Consider the following 25577-nt stretch of genomic DNA (forward strand, 5'->3'; position numbering starts at 1 on the left):
TTTTATCCACTTAATCGATTAATCGTCAGAATCCATTAATGAAATAATCATTAGGTGCAACAACACAAAGTATTAACTCAGGGATACTGTTTAGAAATGCACAATGTGCAGAGTTTATTTATAAAAACAAATTCATAATTGTGTCCTTTTTCTTTTGGTCCGTCGCCCAAACCGGCTTGACCTTGTGACCTGACAGGATCTGACGAAGCGTCCAGACGTGAATACCTTTTCCAAACTGCTGTGGTCATGCCACAACGACAAGCATACGTTGTTGCCACCTGCTAACCCTGCCACTTCTTAAAGTTGAGAGAAATTGTCCATTTTCTCAGGCACAGGATCCGTCCCCTCTTCATCCCTCGCCCACCTTTTGCTCTCATCTTCTGCCCAGGTCACAGCGCTTAGCAAACCTTAACATCCAATCCGCACGAGTCCCTCTCCTCCTCTTTGAAGGCAGAACTACAAAACGGCAACACAATCCATAACGGGGATGGGGGGGACCTTTAATCGCCGCTCCCAATTTCATCCGAGGACGGCCTCACACGGAGGAGAAACGTTCCCTCTCATGTTCCGACGCCTGTTCGCGTGACCGCGCCGCGCGTGTTTGTGCATGTTCACGGCACACACCGGGCCTTCCTTGATGACCTTGTACGCAGTGGCATGGGGGTGATTAAGGATCAGGGAAAAAGACCATTTCCTTTTCCATCGGAAGATGAATGACCCTGCTTGGAAGTGGCTGCCTGTGGCCTGAGGGCAATTAGACGTCGCTGTGAAGCACAGGCCCTCGCTGCTCCGTGTACAAAGGTGGGTCCTTGAGAAACAGAGAAATCCTCTGTACACAACCCATTCTGCTGAAACCAGCCTGCTGATGGCTGGACAAATTAAATGCATTTTCATTTTCTTTTCTTTTTCTTTTTTTTCCCCCCCTGCTGCTCCCCCTCCACTCACCCACTCCATAAACCTGAGTAGAGAAAAAAAAAAAGAAATGTGCTGACTACATGGGGCTGCTAAGAAAAGGCCCACCATGGTTGCTCATTCCAAATATCAATACTTGATCTTGGGAGTCGTTTAGCATATGGTTTTGGCACAACAAGTTGGTGCGGGAGCTCATTTTGTCGTAATTTATTCACTAAATCGAGGGTCCGCAGGGCTCCCAGCCTTCTCACGCAGGTTCTTTTGTTCGCTTGCCTCTTCAGGCAGGGTTGCTACTAATAAAAAATTACACCTCATGATAGCACATTTGATTATAATCACTGCTACGGGTTATTTTTACCACGCCTCTGTGCTGTTGTTCCATTTTTCTTTTCCCCATTTCCAGATAAAGCATCTTATCTGTCACAGAGCGAGAACAAGAGCAAAAAGAGTAGCGGCAGCCCATTGATAGGGATATGGCCTGGTGCCATTGATTCCCCTTGTAATACAAGCCTCTCCCTTGTCGGCCTGTCAAAGCTCAGATCGGACATGATAACACGCGCATCGCAAAGCCGTCAATAGGAGGGCTAAGCTTTCGCCGCTGAGATGATTGCCCTATTTTGGTGTTGGGGCCGGCGAAGAGAGGCGATACGAACGGGAGCGATGGCGAGAAGTAAAGGATAAGAGACCTCACATCTCTGTCACTTTGTTTCTTTTTTTTTTTATGTTCAGCTCGAACAAAAGGGTTCTGCTTGAAAATGTGCACTGTAAAACTTGATTTTTAGGGGAGGGCACGTTTTAGTTTTGAAATTATTTGAACTCTAAACCATAATTTTAAAGTTGTTTGTGAATGCAAAGAAATGGTTAAATTCCAACAATAACAAACCCTACTTCGACTTTAAAAAAAAAAAAACTGAACTAAACGCTTTAGTCAACCAATTAGCATCACTGATTGTGTGCAGAGTCTTGTAGAGAACTGTAAAGCTAACAATATTTATATATCCTGTGTTGAAGCAAGAACCGAAATGTAATTAGATATCAAGCTAGGTTAGCGGTAGCGCCTATGCTAGTTTAGAGATTACCAGAAAATATGACAATTTAGCGACTTTCTCAACGACTGAAGTGAGGAATTAGAAAGCCGCTGAAGTTAAAAATATTTCAACCTATGAACAGAGCTTTGACATCTGTCCAATCGGAATCCTGCTGACCAAATCCATATTTGTGTTCTTTGAACTGGTCACGGTCTGCGAGCTAATCACCACTTTTAGAAACCAAAACTTGTTTTTGTTACTGATTTTGTTTTGTGAGTCACAAGCTGCCACAATAATAATTCATACTCAGCTGCTAAACAAGCCTAAATACTGCTAAATAATCATAATTAGGAATTTTACTTTAGGAATTAGGAATTTTGTATCGGCAAAATTGCTTGGAATGTTTTTAAAAAAAATTACATATAAAACAGTTGGTTTATTGGTGATTTATAGCTGTTATTATTTGCATATTTTTCAGTAAAAATAATTAAAACCAACCCAAATAAAATGTCTACAAATTTTGACATTAGTTTTATTGCTTTGATTGTAACGGTTGTTTTGCCTTACGAACATTAATCTGCTTTCCTCTCTCACTTCCTCCCCCTGGCGTCACCTCGTTGGACGTCTCGGGCTGCTAACCGGCCGGATGGCGTGTTGGGGGAAATTGGATTTGTTTGGGTTTGTTCCCATCAGTGAAAACAGAATCCGCTCCGGGCCTCCAGCACCCCGGCGTCGTAAATAAACCAAACCGGCTTTGATAGCGAGGCTGTAATGTGGATCTATTACGGTTGTCCTCCATAGGCTTTGTTTCTGAACGTTCCCCCCCTCCAGCCTCCTGAACCCCGTGGGGCATAAAAACACATGAAGGTCGTTTGTTATGATAAGGCCGCCGTACGTCTCTGTGACTCAGTGTGGCTCGCTGGAGCATGTGCGGAGACGCGGCTCCGATCGCACTCACATTTCATGTCGTGTTTGTAACCCCGGGGCGTGGAGGGAGGGCAGCGCGGCGGCCGAGTTTCAGCCTCTACGCTGCTCCCACTGACCCAGAGGAGGGGAGGAGTGTAGCTTTGATGTGGCCCATCAAATCACTGTCACGCTCGGCGGAATATTCAGCCACAGATGAAGCAGCTGCTCTCGTCGCTGTCCGTGCGTTTGATGAGGATTGTTCCAACTTGAAACGTTTCTTGTCTAATTGGAGCGACCCCGGCGACTCGGCTGTCAAGCGCTACGATAGCTTAGGAATAGCCGCGGTCATTAGCTCACACGGCGCTGCTTTTCTCGTGAGTCTTTTTGTTGCCAGAAACGCGCTGATACGTCTCCATTCTGTCTTTGGCCCGCGGGCAGAAACCAAACGGTCTGATAGGTGGTTTGAATGCAGCGGTTTACTCCTCGGTGGCTTCCTGAGCAGGTGCCGCACATGGCAGCCGTCGGGTTTCTTCTCCAGAGCCGGTTTATTATTAGGCAGCGCCTCCGCGAGAAGATGGTGCCGATGCACTTTTTGTTTCCGCAGACCTAGTTTTAGTCACATCGCCTCGGTGTGGAAGACAAAGGGATGAACATAATTAGATTCACAGGTCTCCTTTTTTAACCCCCCACTCTCCTTTCAGCCTTTTTTCAAAACCAAGCTGTGTGTGTGATCTGCGGGAACTCTTTAAACCTGTGAAAAGTGCGACTTCTCTGGGGTTTTATTTGCTTTTGGAAGGAATTCATCAGACACCTGCTCCGTTTTCCTGCTTGACGGAGCAGAGTGTGGCAGCGCTACTCCAGCTGATACTAATGTTTTCTCTCCTAATGTTCCGAAATGAAAGCGTGAGTCCGTGTTTTTTGCAGCTCCTCTGCTTGCTTAGAGTGTTCTGCCCGGCCATTTCCGGGAAACGATTCCCTCTTGATGTGATTCTGGAGTAACGATGACTGACGGCCCTGTGGCAAAACTAGCGCATTAGCAGCGAGGCAGCTACAGCGGTAGGCCTCCATCAGTGTCCAGACCAAAAATGTTTCCAGGCGCGGTATGTGCTTAAAGTATTTTTGTTTTTTTGTGGTTGTTGTTTCTAAGCGGCTAAAAGAGAGAAAATGCTACGTTTCAAAGTGATCTGCACGCAAAAGACACTTTCATAGAAGACGAATCTAATGCAGTGATGTTGTAAGAACAAACGTCTTCTGTATGCTAGCTAAATACAGGTGAGCAGATCGCTAACTGTGCTAGAACACGAATTAAGAGATGCGGTTATATTGAGCTTCATAAATATGGTAACCTTCAGTGAACGTCAATGTAGTTTTATGGCATTAGTGCCAAAAATTTGTGAAAACTTCCATTTTTAGGGTTTTTAAAATGACTTCCTGCCCCATCTTGTCGCTTGTCACCCCAGGGTGACTCAAGTGCAAAAAAATCGGGGATGTGTGATTGAAAGGACCTTATCTCCTCAAGTGGAGATTATAAGAGTTACTTCCTTTATTTCCTCACAGGTTAAACTATCTACTCCTCTATTTACACAATAAAAAGCAGATTAACACAACTTTACATCGTAAATCCTGTTTTGCTTTTCCCTGTGCTGTATGTATTGAGCTACAGAAGCCCAATTTAACCCATCAAGAAAATAATTGTAGCCCGTGTCGGGCTTAGGCCGTCATCCCATCAACTCTGAACATGCAGAGTGTGATGCTGCCACCATCACACTGTTGGATTTCTGCTGCACGAAGCACTTTATAACGTTAGTCAAAACCTTCGTCTTAATCAGTAGCTTTCAGCTGGTTAGCTAGCAGAGGCAGACCGTTTATCGCTCAGGCTGGTTCCCAGTAGTCGGTGAAGAACTCATGACTCAAACAGCTTCAGCAGAGTCAAAAGCACTCCTGCACCAACGCCGATTCCCCTTTTTGACTGAGTCAGGCCCATCAGTTGTGAAGTGAAAGCTGTGGCTTTTTAAGGAGGCTGTCCGTCTCCATCGATCGCCGGCGTGATCCTGTTGGTTGTTGTGCTGAAGTGGTCAGAGGTAAATGCTGTTTTAATGAAGTCCGCCTATTGATCTGCCTTTGCTGTTTGTGGAATTTGAGTCGACTGGAAGCTGGGTAAACAAGATAATCAGACTGTATTCACGCACTGTTCTTTTTTTTTTTTTTTGTCCTGTGTTATAGCCATCATGTATAATTTGCTTGAAGTGGAGCAAACATGCGTGTGAAAGGAAATCCAGCCAAACAGACTCTTGAAAATGATGATTGTGAAATTTACAGAGAATAATTGCATTTTAAAAAAAAGAAAAAAGAAGAAGAAGCAAACATATTGCTGCCAAATCTCACACCACGCCGTGCTAAGGAGATTTAAACGGAGAATTGGATTTCCCCAGCTGTGAAATCAGTTTTTGTGGTCCCGTTGGCCAACCGCATCATCACGCTACACCGCTGCACATTCGGGACCTGTGTTTTTTTCCCCCACTTGTTTTGCGCATTTGCAGCATTAAGCATCTTGGGTCAGCATGAGCCGCACGCGCCACTTTAACAGACCTGCCTTCGCTCGCATACGGCGAATCTGCACCGAAAGCGTTTTTCATACAGACCGCTTCAATCCGGAAACGCAAGATGCATCTTCGTGTTGGTAAGGGGTAAAAAAAAAAATGAAATGAATCGGGCGTGCACGCGGAGGATCTCCAAATGTCAAACATCACACTTCAAAAGCTCTCTTCAGTTTCTCTGAGTGGACTCGGAGTCATCCAGAGGAGAGGGTCTCTTGCTTTGAGTTAGCAGAAGGCTTCAGACTGTGTCTCTCCCTGCCATTTATGTGCAACCTCCACCATGCGGTAATGCGTTTTCAGTTGCAGGAAGCAGCTTTGGCTTCTAGCAACAAGTCACGAGAGCGAAGATTATAACATGTGTGACAAGGCCTGCCTCGAAGCTAAGCAGTTACACTGATCTGCCTGCCAGACATCTTCTTAAACGCAGTCCAAGCTCGATCTCTTCTGACGCTAATATGACTAAGCCCTTCTGTAGTCATACAACCGATCACATGACAGCACCTCGCAAAAGTGTTTCTGCTGCTTGAACTTTTCCAGATTTTGTCATGTTACAAGCACAAATCTGTGTGTGTCTTATTGGGATTTTATGTGATAGAAATATTTTTTTGTTGTTCCCCATCGCCCCCAGTAGGAGTCCATAATGGTACAACCGGCTTCTGCCTCAATCAGAGCAGTGGAAGAATCCATCAGTGGATTCCATTATGCAATTGAAAATGACCGCAAATTTGTGTAAAACTTAAACCGTGAAATAAAAACATTTCAAAAACCTGAATAACACGATGACAGTTCAAATGTCTAAGTTGCTTAAAAGTTGAATAGAGTTTCTACGTTGAAGTGAGCAGAAGTTGTAAGTTGTCAAAAGAGCACAAGGGTTTTACAAATTTTGGAAAATTCTTCAAGGTTTTTCACTAATTTCAACGGGGCAAAAAATTTTAAATCTATTAAAATATGTCTCTACCAGCTTTGTAAGTGATATGAAGAGCTGTATCAAAGCACACTTTGAGCTGAACTGTTGCTGAAAATGTGTTATATAAATAAAATTACTTTATCTTACTTCATACATTGACTTGTTCAAATGATTTTTTGCAGTGTATCCTGTGTGTTCCAGTACAGTACATGACCATTGATTTGAAATAGCCATACACTCACATGATCAAGTAAAAAAAATCTCACTCCACTCAGGCAGGAGACCTTTTCCATCCTTCGTAATTCTGCTGGATTCTAATCTCTCTTCACAGATTTCTCCCATTCACTTGAATTCCCTCAGGGCAAATTTCTACCGGGCCAATCAGCGCACAGAAGGAGAAGCTGTGAACGACGACGTAGATTTTTCTGAGCTGATTTATAATTGCAGTCTGCCTGTAGTTTTAGCATTGGCAGCGGAAGAAGTGAACAAATCCATTTGGTCAGAGTCGGCCACGTTTCCACTTCCTGAGTTGACGTTAACAGCCGCCTCGTTCAGCTCGGGACTTTCCTCTTTGCAGCGGAGGACAGCTGTTTACAGCGCAGGCTATTTCCTGTAAGTTTTACAGCATCAAAGTGGCGCCTTATATATATATATATATATCAAGGAGAACTGTTAGCCACTGAGTAAAGTTTAAAACTCCAAGAGTCCACATCTCCAGGAAGCAATTGTTTTCCCAGTAGCCAAAGCTCCAGGCTCTCTGGATGCAGCAAAACGTAGAACAACAAGCTGGTTTCTACCAATCTAATACGCTGCACAAGGAGGCCTTCATTTCCTGTTTTAGCACCTGCCCCCAAAAATGTATGGAAGTTGGGGTGCTGTGGTGGCGCTGGTTAAGCACAAGGCCTTAGTCCTCGGCCGTCGCAGGTTTGATTCCCGGCCTGGCGACCTTTGCCACGTCTTCCTCTTTTCTTCCTGTCAATTCACTTTCAAGTAAAGGCCATTAGAGCCAATGAAACCTTTAAAATTGTAGAGAAGCATTCATTGATTCATGAAAATCCCAATAAATTGTGTTTGCTGTTGTACCTTGACAAATAGTGGGAAAGTTTCATGGCGGTGAAAATGTTTTCCGAAGCCATGAATTCACAACATCGATCCTTCCTGCAAGCAGAAACCTCTGATCACCTGGTGCCGTCTCTGTTTTCAAGTCTAGCTCTAGCATTTATTTATTTATTTTTTTTTTTTTAAATGCAGAGACACGGGGCTAATGAAATGCAGCGCAGCCAACGGTGTGAAAATGTTTCCTGAGCTGAGATGCCTTCAGCTGCAGAGATGCGCAGCGTGAACGGACAACAGAGCGTCGGTGTTGTTTGCTCCGTGTCGTTCTCTCTTTTTTTTTCTTCTTCTTCTTCTTCTTCATCTTCTTCTTCTTCTTCTGTCTTGCGCTGAGATGTTCTCGGGCTAGAATTGCTGGAGCAGACTTTGAAGTGGCTCAGGCGTTTCATCTCCCTCCGCGTGCGCCTGCCTCCCACCTCCGCTGCCATCACAATGACAAGCAGTGGCTCGTTTTCGGCAATAAGCGAGACTTTTTTTACGCCCCTAATGTGGCTTCAATAAATAACGCCGTGTTTATGGGGGGTGTATTTTACAGCAATTTGCTTCCTCCCCTGTTGCTTGGTTTTGCGGACGGGGTGCAGTACGTAACGCGGCGTATCATGAACGCCGACGCACATAAGCACATTTACAAACCCACTGCTACAGACGAATGGCCCAGCCCCGTCATGTGTGATCTCAGCTCGCGTTAGGAGTATTCTTTGAAAAAGCGTCTTCTTTTTTTCTTCCCCCACCGCGCGGCACGAGGCCTGGCTTTCTATCGGGCCTGTTGACTACAGCGGAACAAGCACGGGGGCGCGTTTCATTAGTCTGTCAAACTCGATGATATTTAGAGCCCCACTCCCCTGGCCAGCGCTGGAAAACTCAATCAGCACTCTGATTTCATAACCCGGCTCGGTGACGGGGCTTATTTTATCGCCCCGCTGATTCATTCTAATAAATGCCGTCTGCCCAGCGCGCCGCCGCTGAAATACAGCCACTCCTCCCTCCTCCTGTCCTCCATGAGTCGACCCGAAAAAAAAAAAAAGGAAAAGAAAAGAGGAGAGGAGGGTGTGGAGTGAGGATAAATCAGAAATGTGGGAACTGGAGGGTGTAGATAATCCATCGCTGGGCCAGGTGTAGCCAGCAAGTTTGCCCACTAACCCTCCCGCCTCCCCTCGTTCCCTCACACACACTCACACACACGCACACACAGCACTTCCTGCACCGCTGCAGCACAAATCAGCGGCTGGGGAAGCTGTTGATCTGCGCGGGTCTCACTGGGTCCATTGATTGTGGACGACGGAGGAGGAGAGGGGCGATAAATAATCGGAGGCAGAGTGTGGAGGGTGAAGGAAAACAATTATCTGTGGAGGTGGAAAGCACATAAAGTGAAGAATGATAAACACTGTGAAATATGATTGACTCCAAGTGATATATTGGAGCTGAAGGACGGGCAGGGAGGTCTGTGAGCGCCGAGATATCCTTGGGAAGGAGCGGCTCCTCCAGGTCCAACCGGATCCTGCTGCACGCCTTTCAGAAACTCAAAGAGTTTTGTTTTGAGGGTGGGGGAGGGTTTTAGAAACAGTTGCTTGGTTTGCAAATTATTTTGCTGGTACAACTCAGGGAATTTAATACGATGGGATTCCACAGGACCAAGTTCTTGTCTTCCTGCTGTTTTCTCTATATTTAACTCGACTTTTCAATTCGATGTTGATGATACTGTAATTTACAGCTCTGCACGTTAACCACATCTCATCTTAGCCAAGTACTAAATGGAGCACCATTTAGCCAACAAATGAACAAAGGTTCATTTGTTGGCTTTTTATTTTCTTCTTATACAAATGACCTAAGACTGAGCTGTTCACTTTTTGTTCACTCCTGTTTCTTTAGTCATTTCCTGCTCCTGTGAAAGTCACTCTACAACAACAGCAGCTTTGTAACTTAATATTTACTGTAAATGCAGGGAAAACCAACAACCAAGAGAAGCTAAGTCGGCAACATTTGGGAAACTTTTAACAAGTTTTTGTCTACTTTTAATACTATCTTAAATTAATGATGCCTTGTTGTGTAAAGAGTAACTTTATTTTCACATGAAAAAGTTGAAGCTGCTATGGTTTTATTTTAGGGGAAAAAAAAATCTACCTTTTTCTTCTAGAACCTAAATTTTGAAGAATCAACCTTTTTATCTGTTACGATTAACACGATTTACCGTGTTGATCAATAAATTATTGATTAACATTGACCTTCGACCCAGCTGAAACTTAATTTGACTTTTATCGGCTGCGATTTGATCTGTTTATTTGCGCCGTTTGACTTTCTGCGTCTTGAATCAAGTTTGTAATTCATTATTGTGTGCTTAGTTTTGCCATTTTATTTTCTCTGCTTTCTTTTATCGTATTTATCACTGATATTCAACACCTTGTTTCTACTGTGGCGAGTGTGAAAACACTTTATCGGTAAAGTAGATGAGAAAGTAAAATAACTAAAAGTTAATCTATTTCAACAATTTGTTTCAAAAGTCGAATATTTTATCATTTCATTGCACTCAGAGGGATTCAGTACATTTTGCTTATTGTGGCTCACAGCTAATGAAACCGCCATATTTTCTGGCAGAATATTAAATAATCTAGATGTGTTATGTAATAGGCTGCAGAATCATTGCTGCTGCTGCCATTGATACCTTCTGGGTAAACCTGGAAAAATAAAAATAAAAAAGTCACTGGAAAGAAGCTGACTGACCAAATTGCTGTATCAGTGCAGCGGAAAGAAAAAGTTTTAAGATGTTATTTAAAGATTTCACAGCAAAACCGAATTTTGGGTTCACTGTGTGTAACAAAGATTCATTACTAATGTGCCCAAACCTTGGACGATGTTCTGCTAATGTAAAAAAAAACAACAACAAAAACAATTTACGCACTTGAGGTGCTTCCGTTAAATAAAAAATGCTACTAAAAATCCCTTGTGAATAAGTTTGTTTTCGCAATAAGTCATTAAAGAACATGCCACACAATCATCCGCCAGCCACTTCCTGTCTTCTTAACATCCAGCTGTTGGTAAGATGTGGAAGAAGTGTTTCCATTTTAGTTTTGTCAAACATACTATTTACAAAATGCTTCTTTCTCTCATCCTGCTACAATAAGTTGTTACTGGAAAACGTTCTCGCGATCCACGCAGCTACTCTTTGAATTCAACTAGCAATATAAACCTGTCAAAGATCTAAATAAAACCCATCAATCTGTTTTTTTTATGGGCCTGTTCGCTCTAACTGAACTGTGTTGAGATCCTGATCCCAACGGGACGAACCGGTTTAAATAACCGAACCAACGATCGGGTCTCGTTTCCCCCGCAGACGACGGACGACATCGTCTCGTCAGCCGAGTGCTCCAGTGACGACGAGGACCTGGAGGAGTGCGACTCGGGACATGCAGGTGGGATGAGTGTGTCGAGTTGTGCTTGCTCTGAGATCTGGTCTATTTCCTCCTTTTGATTTCTTTGATTTGCCACCGAGGAGCTCCTCCTCTCAGCATCATGCCCTCCCCCTCCACACCCCCCCATGGGAGCTTCAAGTGTAACTTTGAAACAAACAAACAAACAAAAAAAAAAGCAGCCCCCTCCCCCCACCACCACCCACAGTCCCACCCACCACAGAGAAGAAAAAGAAATAAATAAATTCATGTGGGGACTTCTCCGCAGTTTTCTGAACTGTTTTTTGGAGATGTGTAAACGTAGCCCCTCCCCCCCAGCCACGAACCTTTTAACGGTGAACATCGTCAGGGAACTCTGAAACAAGTTACACGGAGCTATGGGGGCCACTGGTCGCAGACATGACGCAGCGTTGATGCTAATTTTGTCTTCTCAGCACCGATTGAGAGCAAAACTTTACTGAACAAAGTGCGAAATTAGCATCAAGCCGCATGTCGCCTTGCATTGATGCTTCAAAATGTATCTGTCCCCCCCCCCCGTACATGGTTGAAACCCCACCTTGCTGTGCGTGTGTTGCCTTTCTCTCCCGACAGAGGATACATTTTGAGATTCTTTCGAGAACAAAGATGCTTTCAGCCTTTTAGATACTGTGATATGTAGCAGACTAACTGCAACAGAGCCTCTTCCTTCCTCCACCCCCCCCACCTCTCCCCCTCCTCCTTCTTCTTCTTCTTCTTCTTTCTCTTGTTTGTACCTCTGTTTCCTCGTTGGAGGCTTGCCTTACCTGAGACATTCTGATAGAGAACAGATATCCTCGAATTTCTGTGGGCACCGTCTCTCCTCCCACCCCTCACTCTTTTTTGCCTTTTACACCACACACACACACACACGCACACACACACACACACAGGTATCACTTTGTGATCACATCAAAGTGATAAGACACTCAGTAGAGATTGAAAATAAAAACAGAGCTGAAAATACCTCCCCCGATTCAAAAGGAGTGGTAATTTTGAGGCAACTTGGGTTTGGAGTATTTTTTTATTATTTATTGTTTTTTTTTTTTAGAGGAAGCAGCTGTCAGTCACACTTTCAGCCCTGAGAGCAGCTGGCACACATCCTAATAATGTGGTAAGAACCAGGAGACGGGGAGCCGTATTAAAACCGGCTCAGCGTTTGACAAGCTGCTCCCCTCGGGCCCTCAGGAAATCATTAACAGCTCAGGCTATTTGATTGGTTCCTTCGAAATACCATCACCGCAGACTAATTGATGCTGCACTAATCTGGCCAAACACGTCCTCTTTTCTCTGCTAGCAATATGGCTGAATTTAAACAATCCCCCCCCCCCCCCCCCGTTTTCTGTGTGATGATGCACCTTTATTTATTTATTAGTCAAATTAGCTCGTTTTTTTTGTTTGTTTGTTTGTTTTTCACTGAAACGCGATAACCTTTCAGAATTTAGTTGCTGTTTTTTTTTAACACAAAGTAACTTCCTGTATCGGCAGGTTTCAGCTAGCAAGTGTTGCTGTATTCAATAGGAGATCATCTCAAAGGAAACATCCACAGCACTTCTACCTTTCTAGATTTTGCCACGTTGCAACTAAAACTGAAACGAGCCATCGGATTAATTATGACAAATCAATTACTGAAATAGTCATCAACTAATTTAGTAGTTGATTAATCGTTAAGTACAGTGTACAGACTCAAAAAAAAGCCAGTTGTCGAAAGAACACCATAATAAGAATAATAATTAAGCCAAAACTATTGAAGAAGTGCACACATTTTTTATTTAAGTTGGAAAAAAAACACCGTCTTTGTCTGTAAATATTTTTTGCCCAAAGCTCCGCTGGTGGCAGTCTTAACTTCACCTGGTTTAAACTCTGTAAAAACTCTTATCCTATCCAAAAATAAATCGACAGATTATCTCTTGATGTTAAGTCAAGGAGAAAAGGCTGACTGACTTTTTCACACGTTGCTGTTAGAAGTATTTCTCCGCTGCAGATAAAATTATTTATCATATTGTATAAAAAGGCTTAAATTAAGAAACTGCAGAATGTGGCAAGAAAAAAAAAATATTTGATCAATTGATTATTCATCAGAACAATTGATAATTAAAATAATTGTTATTGCAGCCCTGATTTCGACTTGTTTTATTGGGATTTTATGACGCAGCAACACAAAGTAGTGCATGCATGCAGGGCTGAGGGGAAACGAAACGTTGACTTTGAGTTTACTTTTGGAAAAATCTGACAAGTATGAGGTGTTTTTATAATCAGCTCCCTTTGCTCTAACAAAAAGAAACAGCCTTCATAAGTCATTGAATTACTAAAGAATCCTCCTGTGTTTAACTTAATCTGGGTGTAAATCCAGCTTTTCTGTGAAGACCTCATCTCGCATTTTTTCAGACGGGGTGCCGGCTTGCTGCGGGCCGGTTCTAATAATAAATCAAGATCATCCCAGGGGCCGTAGAAAATCTTCTCGCGGGCCGGATGTGGCCCGCGGGCCTTGACTCTGACATATGTGCTCTAGAGGTTTTGTTGGACAAACGGCGTCATAAAGAACAAGAATCAACCAACTTCAGGTAAAAAAAAACTGTAAAACAGGTTGAGGGTAGAAAATAACATCCCACGCGTTGCAGTATCTCACAGAGCGTCTTCCAGAAACAGAAAGGTAAACCTGCAGCCGAAATCGAAACGCCATGAATCCACATCACTGTGAAGCATGTTGGTGGCAGCGTCATGCTATGGGAATGCGTTTCCTCGGCAGGCACAGGGAGGCTGGTCAGAGTTGACTAGAAGAGTCACAGGAGCTGGTTACAAAAACACGCCTCGTTTTTCAGGTCTTATTCATAGAAAAAACTTTTTTTTTTTTTTTTACATTTCTCTTCCACTTCACAATAATTCACCACAAACTGTGAAGTTTGAGATTTAAATGTTGCAACCCCCCCTGCCCCCCTTCACCCCCCCCCCCCCAAAAAAAAAAAGTCACAAGAACACTGCAAGAGTTTCTTTTCTTGAAATATCAAACCCAAGTGATCTCAAAAGGTCAAAGTGCGAGCTTTTTTTTTTTTTTTTATCTCTGTAGAACACGGTACCTTCCCCTCATATAGTGGCAGCATAGACACACCCATACCAACCGTGCATTCCACCATGTTGACACAGAAATTCATCCCCTCATTCCTCACTCCACCTCCAGCTGCATGACCTGCTGTCCTAATGTCTGATCTTTTCTGTTGCATTGTTTTTGTGATGCACATGTGAACATGAGCTGGGTTTGTTTTAGATTTGAACTTTTATTTATTTATTTTCTTTTTTTATTTTTTGGTGTGTTTGTTGTCAATCTTTGGGGGGTGCCAAGGTGGGGAGAGTGATGTGATATTTTTTATTATTATTTTACTTCATTCTTTTTTTTTTTCTTTTTTTTTTGTGTTGTTGTACTGATTTTGACATTCATCAACATCGCCATCATCATCGTCATCCGTCGACCATCCTCCAAGCAAGGCCAGAGCCGCTCCTCCCGTGTTTTTGCCTCATCTCGTGCCGCATGAACTTTTGGTGGTTGGAAAAAAAAAAAGAAAAAAAAACTAAAGTCAAACTCCTCCCCTCGCCCTCCCTTCCCCTCTGACTCCCCCATCATCAACTTTGTGCTGTGTGGCTCCGACAGAAACATCCCCTGACCTCATTTTCAGCACAACGTAGGGAAACGAACGGCAACAAAAATCTTTTCTTGCCATCATTTTCTGGTTTGTTTTGGGTCCTCGTGCCGACAATCCCATACTGTCTTGAGAAAGTCGTGTGTGAAAGCCTGACCTCCCCTCGCCCCCCCCCCCTCCCCCCCAACCACATACACCTTCTCTTCACCCGTTCTGAGTGTTAAGCCCTTCCTGTCCCTCCATTCTGAATCAGCCTCTCTGCATATACATGTCTGTTTGAATGCAGATGGCATAAAAAGACTTTTATTGCCACAAAGTATATCTGTTTTTCTATTCTATCTGTTGCTCCAAGTAGAAGGCATTTGTGGCATGCTTCGACCCGGACTAACTGCTGTCAGCCCTAATCGTCACCCCTTCTGCTTCTGCATGGACACAATTGGCATCCATATTTTGTACTGCTGTCTTTCCACCCATAAATCCCAGGCTAACTCCCCCTCTCTCCCCCCTCCCCCCACCTGGCTTCGGCTACGTGTCAGTGTGCATGCTGGGGGCTGCGGCGGCGGCAGGTCCGAGCCCCGCCGACGTAACCCGCGGCATCCCGAGGCGTCTCCTGTTGTGTGTTTTGCTCCGTCTGCCAAAACAGCCTGTCTTGTCTGCTCTTCGTCTTGTGCTCGTGTCGTCTGTTTAAAAACCCAATCTGTTAAACCGAACCCCTTTGCCCCCCCCCGTACTTTACCCGCCCCACCGGGAGTTCCACATGAGAGAGAGAGAGAGAGAGAGAGCACAGTCCTCTGTGCACATTTACCTGGCAACATGTTAGAGGTGTCAAACTGAAATGAAATTATTGGAGAAACATAAGTTTGGAGAAAAACAAGTCGATTCTGGTCTCGTTGTCCACTGATTAACTGCGTGGCGGCTCATTACCATGTAGTCAGAGCAATTTTGTGATTAATACATAACCGCATGATTGCAATTAATGCCAACGACTCGCAAATGTACAAATAGAAACCCCTAATGTTTGATTGGTAGGTACAGAGCGCTACAGTCCCTTTTAAAGATATTTATTATGTTGTTGTTCCAGCCCATAATTTTTTTTAATAATAAAGAGGTTCTTTTTACCACCTGCTCTAAAGAGGTGAGGAGAGGACGTGTTGATAACAATGATCAAGTCTTTATTGCTTTTGCATCAACAGTTTCCCGGGCGTTGAATCGGGGAGACAGCTCGGCAAAACTCTAGGAATTCCTAAAAGGATCAGAGCCGTCGTCACTGTGATTAGTTTCAATTCTGATTCGGCTTGTCAAAATGTCACGGCAACGGTAGACGCCGCGCCAGAAACTGGGACGGATTTTGGAATATGTAAAGGCGAGAAGTGAATGAGCTCCAACTTTTGAGTTTTAGTCATATTTTTCAGTCTAAAGGTGTATATTCCTATGCTATCAATAAAGTGACAGACTAAATATGAGATGAAGCACCCGACCAGTTTAAAAAGAGTCACTCATAGGAAATTATATAGAATTTGGCAAAGACACTTGGATGCTTCCAAAACGGCAAGGTTGAGCATCACTGTGGAAGCAGCTCTCTGTGTTTGCTAGTCTGGACCACATAGCAGCATCCCTGAAGCAGCAATTGTCGCTGCCCATCAATCTGAGAAGGGTTATGCAGTCCTTTTTAAACTATTTAAAGTCCTTGACATAAAGAGGCATCAGGTGCAGGTGGAAAGTAGTTGCCAAAACATTAGACTGACAAAGTTCAGAAAAACTGATAAAACAAAGTTCTACTTCTCAAACTCTCCAAGCCTATGTTAGCATATTAAATGTTAAAGCTCATGACAGTGCAATTGAAAAAGACTGAACAAGAATGGCATGTTGAGGGAGGGTTGCAAAAAGGAAGCACAATGTCAAAGGACAATGGTGGAAAGACATCAGCAATTACCTTAAATAAGGAATAGTTGCTGTGCAGCAGTTTGGGACGAGTTAGGTCACTTCTAAACCATTTGAAGTTCATCATGTTACAGAGAAACATTATCTACAAGTATGGAATATTTAAAACAGACACCAATCTCTCAACAAATGTAGATATAGCTCTGAAAAGCTTTAGAATAATGTCCTTGTTTGGATTAAAGACCCCAACATACTACTTCTAAAGTACTGAAATCGGTTCTCATTGGTCTAGAGCAATCCTGGTCGTGGAGGGCCGGTTCTCCTGCAACTCTTAGATGTATCTCTACTTCAACACACCTGAGTCAAATAATGAGGTCATTAGCAGGACTCTGGAGAACTTGACTGCACTTGGGAGGAGATTCAGCTGTTGGATTCAGGTGTGTTGAACCAGGGAGACGTCTAAGAGTTGCAGGACACCGGCCCTCGAGGACCAGGAGTGCCCACCCCTGCACTAGACCAGTAACAAAAATTGTCTTGTTCTCCTAAATGCATTCGCCTACCAATGACTCCCCTGTGACTCCTACCAAACTCGACACCAGACCAGCGTCCAACTATTTTGACAGAGCTCTGTGTGGTTAGTCAGAGGTTTGTTGCCGTGTGTTAAGTAGAAAATGCACTCAGACAGCATATTTCACTTAAACTAGTCTGCTTCTGTTGCTGATCCAGCTTTTTGTATCCATGAATATTTTTGAGGAGAGTTAATCTGAGGAATTGTATGCATTTGTACAATTCTTAACTAAATCACTACGATAACAGTAAGTAGTAAGTCTGTCAAAAGGAGCTGGGACACCGTCGTGACCACGTGGCGTACAGAAAACAGAATTCGCCACATCAACTCACACCTCACTCCATACTGTCAAGCACAGCGATTCAGAACTGTGCACAAATTACTGTTAGCAAAGCTAAAATAAATGTCATGCAAGTATTTCTTTTGATTTTCTTTCAAATGACTGACTGCAAGCTAGCTTAGAGTTTTTAGCTCCTAATTAAAACCAATATTTGATTCCTTATGAGCAATACAAGCAACCTGGCTGTTCCAGACTCAGTCACTGATGTGCATCTTAGGAACAGCCAGGGTTTTTGTATGTAGCAACCCAATATGCCATCTGTCAGGCTGGGACTTGTCAAGAGCTAGTAATGGGGGATCAAGTTTATCTAACATCAGCGACACTTCATTAGCCGTTCAATAATGTGGCCAAAGAAGCATAAGTGTCCTCGCGAGTCCAGTATGAGCAGCTACAGGCAAATTGGTGGAAGTAGCGGCAGAGCTGATTTGCATTTGCCTGGTTCCATGCATATTAAATGAGGCAACAGGGTAGAGCTCCATCAAAGGCATTAACTGAAATGAAAAGATCGTCTTTAGAGATGAAAAAGAAATGGAAATATGTCATTAGCGTGAGCATTGGTGATATTTTAGCTTGTCGATCAATTCCAACAAACTCCAGCGCTGATTTGTGATTGTGGTGTCGCCAAGGATGTGGCGTTCCGCCTAGATTGACTCAGTTTCTACTTCTTCCTGGCTCCCGTCTCAATATAAACATGCAAAAGTAGGCTGTTTCGCTCCTTTTTTAAAACACACAGATGTAATTGTCCTCCAGGGAGACTCACTATCCGTGCGCAAGTCAAGCCCATCATTAAAGAGACAGCGTCTTTAACCAACAGGCCATAAATGGTCCTGCAGGCACCATTACCCTCACCCTTTGATCAAGTGGAACACGGATCAAACAGATGGAACACATAAATAAGAGTGATATAAGCATAAACGTCTCCTCATCTCGTCGGCTTTGGATGGGTAACATTTGGGGTGTATTACTCACACCACTGCTTACACGGAAAGGCAAGAATCTTCCCATTACCGCCTGTGACGAGTGAGAGCGAGGAGGTAGAGGATGAGGTATGATAGGGATGCATCAGTGGGTTTCCTCGTGGCAACGACTCTGGCCTTGGTTACGGCCCGCTGGGTCGGCTGTCACTTCGACGCCAAGCTGAGATCAGTTTAAAGGTTATCCAGCTGACACATGTCCGCCGAGCGCAGGGGCGCGGACTAATGGCTGTGCAGCAAATGGAGTGGCTGACGGGGGGGGTGAGTTGCCATGCCCGCCGGAGACGCCAATTCAGTGCACCAGCAGGCTGCCAGCCACAGGATGACAGATTAGGACCTTCTGGAAGCTCCGGAACAGAGTCGTTGGGCGGCTCTTCCATCCCTGAAACTCGTCGTCTTCACTCGTCAGAGGAAGCTTTTAGAGATTGGAATGAATGACCATCGGTGGCAATTTAGGCGTCTTATTGGCTGAAGCGTAGCATGCAGGGACAAGATAAGATATTTAAATGAGGCAGAAGGCTTTCAAGGGGCAAGTTTTTGGGGAAGCTCAGCACACCAGCACAATCCCTGTCATGACTCTGAGTGTGAGCTGATGGCTCCCCGGTAATCAGTTCGGCACCTCGGTGGAGGTGAAAGAATCTGCTGCAGCAGGTTTCGAGGTACAATGGATGCGTCATAATGGGATTTCAGGGCCCAGAACCACTTGTCTCCCCCACATCTTGCCACATCAAAATCTCATTGACTCAGTTCAGCGGCCCGCTTTCGCCGCGCTGCATTGTTGAAATCCCTCGCACAACGCCAGGATTCATCTCCATCCGGAAACCTCAGCAAACGGCGGATAGACAGGCTGATCGAGCTGGGCAGAGAAAAGAGGGAAGGGAGGGCGGGGGAGTGTAGGAAAAAATGTTGCTCTGAGTTTTCTGTGTCTGGAGCCCTGAAGTTGCTGATGTAGCCAATCAGATCGAACAAGTTAAGTTGTTTTTTAAGAAAATGGTCAGAACACATCCAGGAGATGCTAAAGGTCTGAAGTATCACGTATGACAAGCAAAGACTTATGCATTAAATACAATAACTGAATAGCAAAATTAATCTTTAAAACTAATTAAAAGATACTTCAGTTTCGGTTTAAATATTCCATGTCTAATTATTATCCCGTCAAATAGACCCTAAGATTAGATCAGTCAACCTGCACAGCAACACAACCACAGTCCAATTAATGATCAAGCTTTCAACATTTATGGCCAAACAGAATAAATAGAGAATATAAATGTGTCTTAAGGAATATTCCTACTTGTGATCAGTTAAGTAAAGTTGGAAAATTCATACATAAAGTAAATAAATATCTAGGATTATTTAAATGTTTATGATTAAATGGGAAAATGTTTTTAAAAAGCATTTATTCCTATCAAAATGCCAAACTCAGACAGTCTTAAATATGTTTTGGTGTGAAAATCTGGAGAAAATTGTAATAATTGCAAAAAGAAAAAAAAAAATCTACAACAATATTAATTTGTATTTTTTTTATGAAGAATAATAAAATGTTTGGTAATTAAAGTTCAGTGTCACAGTTACGTTCATGAGTCAGGTGTTCTTCCAGTCAAACTTTGACATAATACGTTTATTTGCGTTTCTTTTTTTATTTTACTGTGGAACATTAAAGCTTTTAAGCTGTTGTTCAAATCAATGTTTATTCAACATTTTTGTTTAGTGATCTAGTAGCTATCTTAGTTCATCAATCATATGAATATTTATTTTCATAAATTATTACTATTGACTGAAATTAGGCATTTTTATTGAATGTATTTATTACAATTTAAAAAGCAAATGTTCTTTTCATTTTTATGTTCAGATGAAATGTCTCATACATACAGACACATTCTAATTCTGGTTTATTGGTTTTGTCTAACTGTAGTTATCAATCAGATGTATAAATGTTTAATTATAATTGTGGCAGGTGTGGATCTTGACAAAAGACTCCTAAAATGAGATCCGGTTTGCAAACTGGATCTTCAGACCGAGCTCAGTCTGAAGGCAGCCGCTGTTTCTTCAGAGGTCCTGACTTTGTTTCAGTGAAATGGGAAGAAAAAAGTGGCAGCAGGTCCAGGTGGAGGGTGGCGCCGGGGATAATTAAGAGCTAAAAAAGCCTGGCAGTAAAGAAAAATAAAATAAATCCCCATCCATCAGGCAAAGTTTGGGAAACAAACCCAATCTGGTTGAGCAAACTTATTAGCATTGCAATTTGTCTGCCTCAGATACGCAGCAAGACGGCCGCTGCTTGTGCAGGAGCTTACACAGGATTAAAGTGTTTACCCAACATCAAGGTCTTCTGCACTGCCTTTTACTGGAGACCCCCTAACCGCACCGCCCGCCCACTCCACCCCTCATCCAAGCGTTTTGTTGATACAGAGTAAAAGCTAACAGTTGCCGAGAGCCGATTGCCAAGCAGCGAGTGAAAGGAAGCAAACAAGCAGGGGAGTGCTGGATAAATAAGGCCATGAGACGGAATCAGCTGCAGTGTTACCGTTGTTCATCCAGCGGGTCAGTTGGCGTTATTGGAACATCATCACAGCGACGACGGACCACAGATTCGCTCCAATACGTTCCTGGAGTTTTGTATTTTCCTTATGCTAGATGAGCAGCGCTGGCGTTCTTTTCCAGGAACCCCAAGCTGATATGTGAAGACGAATGCGAACGCGCGTCTCTTTAAATCCCCCGGAGGCGTGAAATGAACTCGCCGCCCGGCGCCCTCTTGTGGAACTCCAGATGTTTAACTGTCAAACAAAGGCTGTTGGTTATGCACGCAACACAAAGCATCAAAAAAAAAAGGGAGCTCATTAATTACCAGCGTGCTCCACCTCTTGATTAATTGGCGGATGTGGTGGGCTTAAATGCCATTTAATGTTGGTTATACATCACCCATAATGCACCTTCTCTCCCCCTTAACCACTAATGAATGGGTTTTGCTTGAGGAAAATATCCCACAGCCCTTGATGGCAGTGCCCTTTACTGACCATAGACCCCTCCTCTTCATCTCCCCTGGCTTGTTGTATTTGTTATTGTATCTTACTCTCCCTAAATGCAACTTACTTAAAGCATGCATTAACCCAACTTCTTACAGTGGAACTACGAAATCCAAAGAGTCAAACGAAAGAACCCACCTGTTTCCCCCCCCTCTCTTTCTCTGACGTACATCCAGACTGCACGCCCTGTCCTGTGTTTAAAAATACTAACAAGAGAAATGTAACGAAGTAACTAATAATAAGTATATTATTAGTTATATGAAGGTGGTGACATTTTACCTATAAGCTGTCCCCCCCTCTCTTTGTCTGCCTCAGTGTGTGCTTTCTGGTTGTTCATCTTTGATAGTGTGAGAGATTCAATGCCTTTCTTTCTTTGTTTCTTGCTTGCTTCTTGTCTTTTTTTTTGTGCATATATGTCAACACACATATATGCAAAACTATGTTCCTTCTTTTCTGATAATGTCAGATTTTTGAACTTTGCAGCTAATTTCATGAGAACTGCCGATGTTTTGATGATTTTTTTTTTCTTTTCTTCCTGTAGTTCAGGATGTTTTAAAGTGGGGTTCTGTCAAAAGGTTGAGTCTTTAGTGTCTTTTCTGCTGTGGATGCATTTCCTGGCGCCTTCATTTAGAATAGATCCAGGTTTAATTGCTCCTGGAAGCCGAAGCTAGCAGCAAACCAAAGAGAGGGCAAGACCAAAGTGGACAATCATCTTTCTTAAAATAACTTTTAATCTGCAAAAAAGTCACAGTGGTTCATGTTATTGACTTTTAAATCCTAATCACATTATTTTTGACCTGTAACCTACAAGAACTGTGTTTCTGAATGCATCAAAATATCTTTGCAGGTGGTTTTCCCCAACGACCTCATCGGTTGTTGTGTTCAGCTTTATTTTTATTATGTCTCATCTTTTTTTTTTTTCATGAATTTAGAAAGATAGCATCATGATTGCAGTGGCATTTTTTTTCCCCTCTTTCTGTTTCTAAAAACATGGCGAAGGAAATCAAAGAGTTCATCTGTCGTTGGCTATCTCAAGTCTGTCTCTGATTGGTTAGCTGAGACCTTGGGATGTTTCCTCTTCCTGCCAGCAGCCAATGGTGAGGAGATGAAAGGTTTTGGGAACAAACTTTAAAACCCATCATGAAGAGGCCTTGTTGGTTGGTCCTGGAGGTCTCTACCGTCTCCCTGAGCAGACCAGACGTCTGTGAAATAGATTTGCATAAAATGCTTTGGTTAGCATCGTGCCCTATATGCTATGCTAGTCTATTACTCTGCAACTCCATGCGAGATTCCCGTTTTTCTCAAATATTGGGAAAAACGTTTCTAAGTTGACTCTTAAGAACTCTAAATAACTTAAATAGTTTCTAAAAGTTATTTAGTACCAAAATCTAAAGATTCTACTGTCACGTGTCCTTCAGGCTTATTTTCATATTACTGGGTAATTAAACTAAATTCTGTGTTGGCTATTGTCGTGAAGTAATCTCAAATTATTTAGTCTTAGCTCTTAGCTTAGATCTGCTGTTTCACAGTCGGATTATGCTTATCCCACACAAATGTAGGACCTTATTCAAAACTCTGTGCTGCCATCTAGTGGTTGAAGTTGAGCCTAATTTTGGCAAACTTATTCTTACATTTATCTCTTTTGTGTTGTGATAATTTTTTTTATTATTTTTTTTACTTCATTTAGCATCTGCATAACTAAAGAGACCCAAGAGATAATATAGTTAAATATATCTTAACGCTCGCTATAAAAACATGACAACAGTATGCAGGTAAAGGGAATCACACAGCCGTAAAATGCTAAGAATATGTCATTTTATTTTTTCATTGGACTTGTTCACTTTGGTCTTGACCCAGTAGCCGTTAGCTTCATTCTATATACATCCAAAATGAAGATGCCAAAACAGTCATCTACTGTAGATAAGACATTAACTCCTCATATCCTTAAAACAGAACCTCACTTCAAAAAGTCTCCAATTGTCCCTTTTATTAGAATAACGCTTCCTCTTTTCCCTATGAAGTTCTTCCTGTTTCAGGGTTTTAAACATTGGGTTTCAAATTGCTGCGCCTTTATTTGAGCTTCAAATTGACGCATTTCATGGAGAAAAAAGAGAAGCCACCCCCAAACCTCCTGCCACTGTTGCTGAAAAAGTTCTTCCAAACTGTTTTATGTGCTTATCTTTAACACTCACCTGTTCTTGAATAGCTATCTCTAATTTGGAATTTGGGGATCGAATCGATGAATGTCGAATTTTTTGTGCATGGCAAAGAAGTTGCAGCTTAGGGTCTGTAAAACTGTCAGTGTTGAGAGTGCTGTTCTCTTTTGTAGATGGGCATGTATATGCTCATTGTTTGTATATCCCCATCCCTTCCTTACAGCCAAAAGCTCTAATGCCGCCCGACCGCTTCGTGCCGCCTTTACATGGACATGGCAACTGATGTACACGTTCACCCCCATCTATGTCATTTCCTTCCTAGTATGTTCATAGGTCCCACCCCGTCTCACGCTCCCTCCTCCCAAGCCCTTTATGTAGAGACTCTTAAGATATGTACAGTTCATTTTGTTCACGACCGATGAACAAGTAAATGTTGAGCAAAAAAAGAAGCAGAAAAGATTTTTAAAAAAATTTAAAGAAAAGAAGCTACAGAGTCGTCCGATCCGGCCGTAGATTTAACGATAAAAGTAGGAATCATAAATGTACAGTTTTTCTTTTTTATATATATATATATAACACGGAATAAATTTTAAAAATAGAAAGAAAAAAAAAAGAGTAGAATGGCGAAGATTATTTCCATGTCATGTGTGTGGATGTATGTGTTGTTGCCTCCCTATACCATCCTGTCTAAACAGAGAATAATATACTGCGTAACCAGAAGCTGTTAAAGAGAATCTAACCTGTCCAAAGGCATTCTTACACAACTTTTTTTTGTAAATTTTGTTTTCTTCCTGCCAAAATCATGCGGGCAATTTGTCGATGTAAGTTGAAAAAAGCCGATGGTATGCTTTCTTCCTTTTTTTTGTAGGCTCTTATGATTTTCCAAGCTGACTTTTGGTTTTCTTTACCTGTTTTCCTTCTTACTTACTACTAATCCTTTATCTGAGTAGCTCTATCTGTGGCTTTACTTTGTGAATGTTTTATTCTTTCATTTATTACAATGTTTGCTCTAATTCCAAAGTCTTTTTTGCAATGCCTTAATTACTATTTTGTTGTTTTATTGTTTCTTTTGTTTTCACTTCCATTCTGATTTTCTTTATTGTTCCAAAAGGTTTGCATCTCTTTATAGTGCCGTTTGTGAGCCTTTGCAATGTACAAACAAGCCACTTTGGCAGAGCGAAATGCAGTTTCAACTGATATCTGAATGTTTCAGACTCTTTGTAGTAGCGTCCCGTTGGTAGATTTGTGTATTAGAAATAGACAATTATGGGGAAGGAATTAATTCCTCTGGTTTATATGCCAAAATGGGGAGCACTTGTTCAAACAAGATTCAAGTCACACCAAGTCAGGAAACATTCAGGTGTCGCTGAACTGCCCCGTGCCATTGTGGTAACTGTAGGGTCAAAAGGCAAGAGGCTAGGACAACTAGGGGAGCCCACTGAAAGCCAAGGCAACTAGGTTATCCTTTCATACGTTGGAGTGGTTCTACTCCAAAACCCTATAATTTTTTTTTTTGCTTTTTGTTAGTTCAAGTAGCCTTTAGGGCTAAAAAGCACATCCAAATACACAAAGATGGGTAAACAACAAGCCAAAAAGGATCAAAGATTGCACCAAACCTGTGCAAATGCAGCCCAACACCATTCAAAGAACATGTAGACGGCTTACAAACACTCTCCAAAGCTGTCCACTGTGCAGTCTCTATACATTGTCCATGTTATTTGAAAGAAAACAAGATTGTACGATTATCATACAAACCCTTCCCAGGAGTCCACAAGCATTGTACCAACACTAACTGAAACGTAGCCTGGTAATTTCTTACACAGGTTTAGTCGATTCCAATCTAAAATACAGTACAAACCCCGTGAGACACTCCAAAATACAACACACACATCGTACAAATGTCACTCAAACACTGTACAAATACAAGCACCTTACGCAGATCATACAAATATCATATCAACGCTGTCCAAACATGGAACAATCTGTAGGACTGTAACAAAGCAACACAAAAACACCAGACGAGGTTAACTTACTTTAATCTTACAGGCGCTCAAAGATCAAGGTACTAAATGTTTGAGATTCACATTTTGCATGCATTACAAACTTTTCTATTTCCATTTC

At 42.5% G+C, this 25577-nt stretch overlaps 1 protein-coding gene across 13 annotated transcripts in view; it reads left to right on the forward strand.

Moving 5' to 3' along the window:
* Window positions 1-25577, forward strand: part of nrxn3b (neurexin 3b) — a 533834-nt gene that overhangs the window by 503418 nt on the left and 4839 nt on the right. For 11 of the 13 annotated variants that reach the window (XM_044106666.1, XM_044106675.1, XM_044106665.1 and 8 more), the window contains one exon: window positions 10792-10870. In XM_044106666.1, the coding sequence (XP_043962601.1) occupies window positions 10792-10870 (79 nt within the window). Of the gene's footprint in view, window positions 1-10791; window positions 10871-23679; window positions 24273-25577 lie in introns of those variants that run through there. The other 2 variants (XM_044106676.1, XM_044106677.1) reach the window with 1 other exon arrangement.

This window comes from Gambusia affinis, linkage group LG22 (genome assembly GCF_019740435.1).
Source record: "Gambusia affinis linkage group LG22, SWU_Gaff_1.0, whole genome shotgun sequence".
NCBI lineage: Eukaryota > Metazoa > Chordata > Actinopteri > Cyprinodontiformes > Poeciliidae > Gambusia > Gambusia affinis.